The sequence below is a fragment of the Bicyclus anynana genome, unplaced genomic scaffold (assembly GCF_947172395.1).
Source record: "Bicyclus anynana unplaced genomic scaffold, ilBicAnyn1.1 scaffold_110, whole genome shotgun sequence".
NCBI lineage: Eukaryota > Metazoa > Arthropoda > Insecta > Lepidoptera > Nymphalidae > Bicyclus > Bicyclus anynana.
The window spans coordinates 4,800-15,880 of record NW_026441296.1 but is presented as its reverse complement, the minus strand read 5'-3'; the positions used below and the strand labels follow the sequence as shown (position 1 = coordinate 15,880).

The window sequence follows — 11,081 nt, the reverse complement described above, 5'->3', positions numbered from 1 at the left end:
TTTATATTAGGGGCGCTACGGAGTTTCTGCCCCGTAGTTTCAGTAGTTCGCTCAGTAATATAGTGTTTTTTTAGTGGTAAAAGAATTTTCAAAATCGGTTTAGTATATCCAGAGATAACCCTACAATATCACAAAATTTATATCTTTATAATCAACCTATATTCGTCTCACTGCTGAGCTCCTCTCAGAATGAGAGGGGTTAGGCCAATAGTCCACCACGCTGGCCCAATGCGGATTGGCGGACTCTGGTATGCAGGTTTTCTCGCAATGTTTTCCTTCACCGTTTGAGACATGTGATATTTTATTTCTTAAAATGCACATAACTATAATATTAGTATATATTAGTACCAATATATGTAGATGATGGACTTATAAGTGCATTGTTCTCAGGTGGATCCACTGGACGCAGGCACCGACAACGGGTTCACGTTCACCGCCCCCAACTGGCCGACGGCGCCGCAGGGGGTGGCCTACCGCATCACCTCCAAGTACCCCTCGCACCCCGCTGGATCCTTCTTCTACCCCCATCTGAGGAGACTACCGCCGATCGCCACCTTTCAGTTTATCAAGGTAACAGCGCCCTGGATTGATGTTACGCTCAAAGATCGAAGACGCTCAGAAATTTTAAATGTCAACGTTTAATGACGAATAAATAGAAGTTTTTTACGATTAATTACCTACCTGAGTTTGTGGAAATAAGCACTGAATACTGCAAAAGACCGGCAGAGTTTTCTACACATGACCGCCAAACTTAAGCTGGAAGAAGGCACCTAATGATGAGCATGTCAGGCACGACACGAATTTCGCTATTTGGTCTTTCTGTCATTGCCACAACGCGTCGTGCGCATTTTCATTTCGCCATGTGGATGTTTAACTGTGACCACAACGCGTTGTGAGCTATTTTTCCGCGTTTTCGATCTTTGAGCATTTAAACCGATATTCATGCGTTGTAATAATGTACGCGAATTACGATAACCCAAAATATATTTTAACGAAGTTGACGTTCGTTTTTCTCGACAATTTAAATTTTAAATGGTGTATTTATTTCTGACATGTTATTATCTTATTTGTACTTCCCACTTCAATTCGTTTCATGTAGGATGGTGCGGGTGACAGTTCACTCTTGAAAACTTGCCGCGATTGAAGTTCGTACGATTATGAACGTCATACAGGCGGCTGTCACCGTATCCTTGCTATCTAAAAAACACTTTACAGGATAAGTTTTACTTCTTTATAGGAGAGGGATAATGTGCCCACCACGCTGCTTCAATGCGTCTTGGCAAAAACGTTTTATTCAATAACACTGCCACTCACTACTGCCTGACGTTAACACGTTCGCTGCGGTACGAAGTCAATTTACCTCGTACCACACCACACAGTTTTAGTGCGAGGTCAAAAAACCTCGTATTCCACGGTACGAGGTCAATTAACCTCGTGTCACACCACAAAAAGGTTTATAGTACGAGGTCAAAAGACCTCGTATTGTATTGGTAAAGTACTGAAAAATCAGTGCCGCAGAGACCGTGTTAATAATAAAGACTGGAAAGGAAAAAGCATCAAAATACTTGGACCTTGCTCACGAGATTACCGCCATGTGGAATGTTGAGTCAACTATTATTGTTCCGATAGTTGTTTCAGTCAATGGTCTTATAGCGAAAAGCTTCGACCAACACCTTAAGAAACTTTCGCTTAACTGTTGGATCAAGAGTCGGATACAAAAGGCATTGATTCTTGAATAGCGCGTATTGTGAGGAGGTTCCTCACTCTGGAGCCCTGACCACCGGTTGCTTGGGCACTCAAATGTCCCGCAGCGGGAGGGTTGATTTTTTTTATAAAATTTTAATAGTGTTTTTATATTTATATTTATATGGACATTGTAAAAAATTAAAAAAATACTTAATGTACTCTCAGAGGCAAATTGTTGTATCTCGATGGACTTGACTACTTAAGGCTGCTACTGAAAGTTCTAAAAATCTTGGAATAAAAGCTCAAAGGGTCACTTAAGCCCCGTATCGCGTTGACCCGAGGAGCTTCTGAGGATTACTTTACTATGTCGTATGTGTATGGGCCAATTAAATTTGTATGTCAAATGATAGACACTAAATTATTTAGCCAATTAACGTCTGTCATGTCAACATTGGGTAATGAATAGTTGATTTCTCTCGAGACTACAAGTTCAACAATTCTAAATCCGATTGGCCGACACTATAACTGTGTATAATTAATTAGCTACTCGTATACACAACGCTTAGTGTAATATATCATCTAAGCGAAACGTAACTCCGGTCTTTGCTTGCTCTGCAATTCTTAAATGTACCCTACGAGCTAGGTTACCTAGCCCGTACTTTCTGAATAAGCCACCTTTAGAAAATTAAATACTTTATTTGAGACCTCTACATAGTTTTTTATAGACGATATAGGTATATGTTACGAAATAATTTTCTTATGCATAACACTATGAACCTGCAATTTAAATATAAAAAAACTGTCTGGGTTGACCTAATCCTCCCATAAACCCCAAATTGAATTCAATCGCCCGTCTATCCGTATATCCGTATTGGAGCTGTATAGCGGGTCTGTAAATCCCTTTATTAATAAGGGAGGAATGTTCTTGCGGTCTCTTATTAAAAACTAGCGGACGCCCGCGACTTCGTCCGCGTGGAATTTAGTTTTTCACAAATCCCTTGGAAACCATGGATTTTTTCGGGACAAAAAGTAGCCTATGTATTAATCCATGCTATAATATATCTCAATACCAAATTTCAGCCAATTAGGTTAAGCAGTCGAGGCGTGAAAGAGTAACAAACATTCATATCATTTAAATCATTAGTTTTCGCAAATCTCGGGAATTCATGGATTTTTTCGGGATAAAAAGTAGCCTATGTGTTAATCCAGAGTAAAATCCATTTCCATTCCAAATTTTAGCCAAATCGCTTCAGTAGTAGAGGCGTTAAAGAGTAACAAACATTCAAACATCCATACAAACTTTCGCGTTTATAATATTACTAGTAAGTGGATAGGATAGGCTATCGATTGAGTGAATAGAGTGGTGTCTAGCTAAATACAAGTCCGCGATATTTACCTTCTAAATATTGTTGCTAGCTCCGCGAATACGAGCTCTCCGAAGTATTTCACCGCGACAGCGACGACCGACGATACGACGTGCTGCAGATCGACAAGATGGCGCACAACCGCGTCGACCTGCCCGACGGCAACCGCGCGCTCTCCGTCGCCGACGAGGTGGAGCGCGCCGAGGCGCCGCGGATCTACTCCGACGGCTCCTTGACTACGCCCGACAGTGGCTACTCTTACTATTCCATGTAAGTACAGTAAGTGACGACCCTCTAGCTCAGAGTTTCTCAAAGTGGAGTATGCGAACTCCTAGGGGTTCGCCATTTGATGGCAGGGGGTTCGCAACAAGATTTACGTAATGTTGGCCTTATAAAAAATACCGAGTCAGAATGACGTCTCTAACATTGAATCCATTTGCGACAAGAAACAAGCACACCCATCACATTAATATTAGAAAAACATTTCTTTTGGTACTTTATGTGTTACTTTTTTTTCTTCAACAGTCAATTTTTTTTTTTGTTTGGTGTTTTGAGGTTCATTAGTTAGTAAGGGAGCCGGGAGAGAGAGTTCGTGGAGCCGAAAGTTTGAGAAACCCTCCTCTAGCCAATGTTCGAGGGTCAGAGAAGAGTCGTTCTGTCCATCTCTTCTGATTCTGTCTTCGGGCCCCATCAGGCGATGCTTCTGTGCTCGCGAACACTGAGCTCGTTGCTGAAGTCTCATCTGAAAAGCTTTAATTTTTAGCCTCTTTCTTTAACTACAGACAGCCCACTCATATCATGCTCAATTACCCAAAATTTTCTATACCAATATTAGTATTTGAAGTGAAAACTAGGCTCTCTGACGTGCCCAAAGAAGCCAAGCTTTCTTCGCATTATGAGTTCTCTGTTTTGTCCTATTCGGTTTATACACTTATTGTCATCATGTAACTGACGTCTCTATCACCCAGTGTACCGACCAGCACCAACAACACACCAAGCACGACCGAAGAGCCCCGCTCAGCGAACGAGTTGCCGACGTCAGGCCCCACCGCCAGCGAGCGGTCCGCGCTGAGGAGTCTCGCGCGCAGGTACCGCGCGCGGAGACGACGCAAGCTGCGCGGAGACAACACCGACCCGGCCCAGCGGAGAAAGCGGAAAAGAACGAGTGAGTATACACAATACTGTAACAGTGGAATTTATAGACGCTGTGGAGATGTCCCTCAGGGGATCGTTTACCCGCCGAGTGTCTGAGAGTGTATGTTAGCGACACAAATACCATACTTGTTATTTAATCTGTGCCTTACAATAAAGAGGCAAAAACGCAGCGTATATGGTGACAGCATACGTCATACTTTGACAGCCGTTTAACAAACCGACTTTTACGCCAAGCGCCTAACCGTCATCATATACGTTTCCGTTTTACAAAGAAATATCTGTGTTTTTATTTAGCTTGGCCCTTACAGTGTATTTAAACTCTACCTCTGCCTCTGCAACGTCTATAAATTCCACTCTTAGACAGACACAGAGCAACAACAAGCTGAAGAGTCGACGAAGACGACGAAATTATTTCTGCCAGCCAGGAATAGTCATAGACCTATTTCTACCGCCAAACAATTTTGCTGTCTACTGTTCAGAAAGGCAAGTATTTACAGGCATATGAGACTTAACACGTATGCCGAGGTTGTCGAGCACTGGAAAGTACAGTGTAGGACGTGCACCTAGCATGCTTCTATTATAGCTATTGGTTTTCCCACTTGTGTTAAAAAAGTCTACTATATATTATACAATATAATAATCACAGAGGCAGATATCAGATACCAGGCATCAGCAGGATCTGTCGTCTACGTGACTATAACACAACTCATAGGAGAAAAAACGAGTGTAATAAAAGTAAAATGTAGGTAGATATAGAAAATTAGTAGTTTTATAAGGTTGTTAAGTTAAAGTTAATTTTAAACAGGACTGCTGGACTGCCGCGTATCGGAATGGGGCGAATGGAGCCCGTGTCGGAACGACGGCGGCTGCGTCGGGTCAGCCATGCGCACGCGCCGGATCATCCGCCGCCAGCGCCCCGGGGGCACCCCCTGCCCGCCCACGGCGCAGTCGCGGTGGTGCGCCACCAACTGCACCGCGCCAGCGCTGCGCGACGACTGGCGAAATAACCTCACGTAATCCCTATTTATAAACTTATAAGGCTTAGTTTACACTGGACAATAACAAGACAAAGCAAGACTTATGTCTTCATCATCATCACTTGGTGCCATAGCATAACGATGTTTGGTGGTCAGTATGCGCAAACATTTCTCGTCTTCCACAATGCGTTTCTGCTGTGGGTAGTCGAGTCTGATCCAGTCTCTAATGTCGTCCAACAATATTTTCTTTGACGACTGTCTTACTACATAAAAATCTTATTAACAAGGCAACTGAAATGGCGTGTCCACACAACTATATAGACCTGTGCCGCCTATGGATATAAAGTATTTAGCGCTGTAAGACTTACATTTATTTAGCACAGCACACAAAAGGTTTTCGATAAGTTGAAGGCGAATAAAGTTTTCTTTAGTTTTGGAGTTGCTAAATATAGATCTCTAGTATTTTTCGCCCATGATGAAAATTTAATATACAATACAAAAAAAATTGATGTCAAAATGTCAAATAAAAAAATTCTATAATTTTAATTTTTGAGTTGTTTTTTATATCACCCTTTGTATTCTAGATCAAACAAAATATAAATAGTCAGCATTTATTTTTATACATAGAAGCTCCTTTTTTCCCTTAAACATTTTTTTTCTTGTTTTGTTTTGTATTGTCCATGTGTGAACGCATCTTTAAACATGATTCCATTTTTGAAATTACATTTGTCTGTTTTAATGGCCAATATTTTACCACATTATTTATATTCTATCTCTATCGTTGGCATCTCTGTCCGTCCAATCAAATTTTGATTTCGATTCCAATTGTTTTTTCTTTGTATTCTCATTCTGATGATTCTTGAATGTAAATTCGTGGTGTGTATAAAAATATTGGATAAAATTTCTGTATAAAATAATTTATTAAGAGATGACTGTTGGTGATTTTCCAGCGCCTCTGTCCAACGTCGCTTTTTAGAAACACATTCGTAATTTTTCTCGCACAATTCAATAACCAAGAGATGACGTCACTTTAAACATCGAAAATTGTCAGTTTGAAAAATTACAAGATATTGTGAATCTTGAGCTTATTCAAACACAGAATTCAGTGACAATTTAGATCATTAGCTACATCCAAGCGTACACTAAGCGTACACCAAGCGTACACTAAACGTACACCAACCGTACACCAAGCGTACACCGAGCGTACAGTGACGATGCGTCTACAAAGCGACGTTACTTGTGGACAGAGGCCCTAAATAGTAGACTTCGATTGTTTGCTGCTGTATCTAATGAATGCTTTTTCAATAAATAATTTTTCGTATCTGTTTGTCAATTATTGCTAAAAATAAATGTTATATGCTAAAATATAAACTAAGTGGACTATTTCGATATCCTATACCGCGGATAGAGTATAAAAACTATATTGTATTTAACCTAACTTATGCTTACAACTAAAGTGAAGTTAAAGGTAAATGTAGGTATTAAAATAGCCGCATTTAAATAAAACCTATAGATTTTTCTAGAAGTACCTAGAAAAATCTTTTAGGTTTTAAAATATTCCCCACTTTACATGTAGGGTAGGTACCATAAGAGATCCGTATAATAAGGTATGATGACTATGGAACTCTAAAAAATGTGTAGATGAGTCACATGTTATTTATAAATACCTACATAATAATATTATATCCTTTTTCTAATTTTTAATTTAATTATTATAATTCTCACAAATAGTTTCTCAAAAACTAATAATAATTTAAAAATTGCTGTTTTTACTCCAAAAATTCTATGTTCATAAATCGGTATATTCGTAGAAATGATAATAAATTATGACTTCCGCGGTATCGGCTGTCGAACGATAAAATATGGGATGTGAAATGTGTTCGCATCTCGGAATTATCAATTTGTAATTTTATAATAATAATTACCGTTATGTTACCCGAAATGTATTACGAATTGTATTAAATATTTATAATAATGATAATTTGATAATGATAATTTAATTATATTTATCAAATCTTTTGAATTTGTAAGATTTACGAGTTTTGTTTATCGATTACAACTTTTTCAATCGATTTTTAATAATAAATAACATTTTTTCTTGAAATTTTTATTGCGCAATTATTTGCGACTTTTTTTTAAGTCGATTAAGTACGACTTTTTAATCGATATTGATTTTTTGTGTACGTTTGTGAAATAAGGGCTTTCACAGACTATGTGACTGCATTAGTCTTGATTTAGATAGAGTTGCGAGATTTGTCGAGTAAAAATTAATTCGTACATTAATCATTATTTATTACCATTATATTAGTTCATAGTAAATAATTTTTCGTATTAGTCATTGGAGACTTCAAGAGCCACCTCATCTGCCTTCTTTGTGTAAATGCCGTTTTAAATAGCGGCTCATATTGTAATTTTAACCTACTGATCTCAGGAGATATACCTTGATATACAAATATAATGAGGGTACGAACTAAGGGATATTCTTTGGAATTTAGAAATATCTAGAAGAAGCTTTGTATGATTTACGAAATGGCCGCAAGTCTTATCTCCTAATTTCAGTATTAAATAATACTCAACAATAGTCCCGAGTGTTGTTAGTCAATTAGTAAAGTATCTCACAGTTAAAAATACATATCGCTTAAGTCTTCAAGTTTGTAACAGTAAGGGGCTCATTTATAGGGTGTCTCGTTGATGAAAAAAAGAAAATACGCCAAATGATACGTGATATTGTTAGTTACTCGTAACATCACTTTCTCCATAAATGAGCCCCAAATCAGTATAAAGTAGCGTTGTTCTAGGGCGTTAAGACTCCAAAGATGCAGCTTTTATTTTTAATACTTGTAAGTGTAAAAATTGCTGTAGCTCGTAAGTATGTATTAGAATAAGTGAATGTAATATCAAAGCCTTCTGTGACATAATAATTTTTATTTAAAATTAAATTAAAGCGAAATAAAAGTGTTTTGACAAGTCGTCACTGAACCTTTTTTTAGTTAAGAGACATAATTTTAAAAACAGCCTGTCTAAATGTTTAGATTGTTTATGCCAAAGAATGATTAGGCTTTATTTCGTACCAGCACAAAGCATTAGTATTGATTCTACGTTGGCTACTAGTTAACGTCCCTCTAGTGACTTCGGTCGCAGCAAATTACCACCCCGAAGGCACTGCGTCTGGGTACGTTATTGTATAACTACTGGTACTGTTATGTACCACAGTCGGCATTTTCTGCAAACTGAGGTTTGTGCCTCAAAACCATCAAGTAAGTAGTATCCAACGTAGGTCAATTTAATCCATACATCCATAAAATTTGTATTTAGAATTTAAAATGTATGGACTGATTACTAAGTACATAAAAGTAGTTTTATTTCTATGCGCATAACAAAAAACTTTGTTTAACTATTTGAAAATTCTCTATTAATTTCGTAAGATTGTACACTTCTTTTGAAACTGTTTCACAAATCTTAAAAAAAAACTTAATCTAGAATTTAGATACGAAGTTTCTCAGTCTGTAAGGATCCTTAACACTTCGAAAAGGCTGAAGAACCGAAATGTTAATTAGTATTGAAAGATGGAATTTCATTTGAAGTCGGGTGCACACCGAGCTACGTTACCTCAGATAAAAAACTTTAACCAGCTTCTGTATTGCGCAATTTTAAAATTATTGTCGCAGTTGCTAACCCGGTGTTTATAAATTCCGATCTGTGTTCAACCAGAGTGCATTACATTCATCTTTAACAACCCATATTCGGCTCACTGTTGAGCACGAATATCCTCTCAATGAGAAGGTTAAGCTAGTAGTCAACCATGGCGGCCCAATGCAGATTGGCAGACTTTACACCCAGAGAATTTTAGAATATTCTCAGGTATGCAGGTATCCTCACGATATTTTTCCTTTACCGTTTGAGACACGTGATATTTAATTAATATGCACATAACTCAAAAGTTGGAAATAGATTACATCACAGAACATATTAAGGTATGAGTTATCTTGATCTCGCCTCATCATTACCAGCTTTAAGTTAAGATGGTGGGCTTAAATCACAATATTTTGTAAATTAAGTTTGAAACCAACATGATTGCTTAGTGTTGTACTGTAATATGTTAAACGCTTTCAAATTATGGATACAACTACGAGTAAGGAATAAATATATCCACCGATCTGACGACGAAGCCACAAGGAAAGGGACAATCTATATCTATACTAATATATAAAGCTGAAGAGTTTGTTTGTTTGTTTGATTGATTGAACGCGCTAATCTCAGGAACTACTGGTCCGATTTGAAAAATTCTTTCAGTGTTAGATAGCCCATTTATCGAGGAAGGCTACAGGCAATATTATCCCCCTTTTACTACAGTAACGGGAACCACGCGAGTAAAACCGCTCGGCGTCAGCTAGTCATACATAAGCTGCCACACAGAGAGTTGTACATATTTTACCTATTTTATTGTTTAACTACCCCCCGCGATGCCTGTCTTTCTTTCAATTTCTAAGTAAAATAACAATTCTTAATTTGAATTTATAAATGCTTTAGAAAATCTTGTATATCGTTTTATTGAGTACTAGCTGACGCCGCGCGGTTTCAACCACGTGGTTATTGTTCCCGTAGGAATACGGGGATAATATACAGCCTTCCTCGATAAATGGGCTATCTTACACTGAAAGTATTTTTCAAATCAGACCAGTAGTTTCTGAGATTAGCGCGTTCAACCAAACACAAACAAACAAGCAAACTCTTTAGCTTTATATATTAGTATAGATAGATAGATATAGATTGGTGGTTGGCTTAGTTAAAATTGCCATACTACCCTCAGCTGTCAGCTAACTTGTGGTTATCATCAAACTCGACATGGTTTATAGCAGTGGCATGCATAAAGTTTTTAACTAGGGTAAGCAATATACGAAAATATTATACAAAATGGAAAACTCCTTCTTCTATACAGTTTTGTAACGACCCCATAGGGTAGGCAGTGCATGTATGAAGTGCACGCCACTGGGTTTTATGAACATCGGGTATTTAAAGTTTACCTAAACAAGGAAAGCTGCTACGTTTGTTCCGCGATGCTACGAGCTTGGTGTGCCCCGGCTATTATAATTGAAATTAATAAGAAAATCTGAAAATTGTAAAATAGAGCCAAAACCTGTTAACCTTAGCGTAACGATTACTGAATATGTGTATTTTTTACAATGTAAATTATTCTGATTTCAATAATAAAACATAATAATACATTTTTTGTTTTAATTATCTCCTTGCAACGATAATTATACACCTTCACCCTTATGCTGTTTGGTCAAAATTATCAAGCCGCGCGGTATCACCCGCGCGGTTCCCGTTCCCGTAAGAATGCGGGGATAAAATATAGCATATAGCCTTCCTGGATAAATAGACTATCTAACACTGAAAGTATTTTTCAGTGAATCGAAAGTATTTTCAGTGAAAAGAAAGTAAATCGGACCAGTAACTACTGGTCCGATTTGATACCTGAGATATTAGTATAGATAAGATTTACGATTCTATACAAATCGTTATTAGGCGTACGGTAAAATTTAAAATAGACCTAAAAACCGTCATAAAGAAAATAAACAACAACAAAAATCTCCGTTTTTTTTTAATGCACAGTCAGTAATTTAATATTCGTTTATAGAAAGCCAATCAATCAATTTCTCATCAAAATAGACATTATAGCTGAGACTATGCACTCTATACTGCAATATGAATGTGCTTACATAGACTTTTGGGTATATATTTAAGTTAAGAAAAGCAAGGCTTTTCTACTGCATTTCTTATTAGGTGGTGGAAGGAATGCTAAGAATACTATGCTATGCTTTCGCTGCAGTTTAGCTTTAACTTTTTCAATTTCTATGGTACATCCGGCTCTGGCTCTAGTTCTAGTTCTACCTTT

The 11,081-nt window shown here is 37.7% G+C and overlaps 1 protein-coding gene across 1 annotated transcript; it reads left to right on the top strand.

Annotated features, from left to right (window-relative positions):
- Positions 1 to 390: 390 nt before the first annotated feature.
- LOC128199852 (uncharacterized) lies at positions 391 to 10,407 on the top strand (the record flags this gene model as incomplete). The annotated part of the gene is made up of 4 exons (XM_052891028.1): positions 391 to 570; positions 3,103 to 3,320; positions 4,019 to 4,215; positions 5,011 to 10,407. Coding segments are annotated over 4 exons (807 nt in total), but the record flags the coding sequence as incomplete, so codon positions are not given.
- Positions 10,408 to 11,081: the final 674 nt, after the last annotated feature.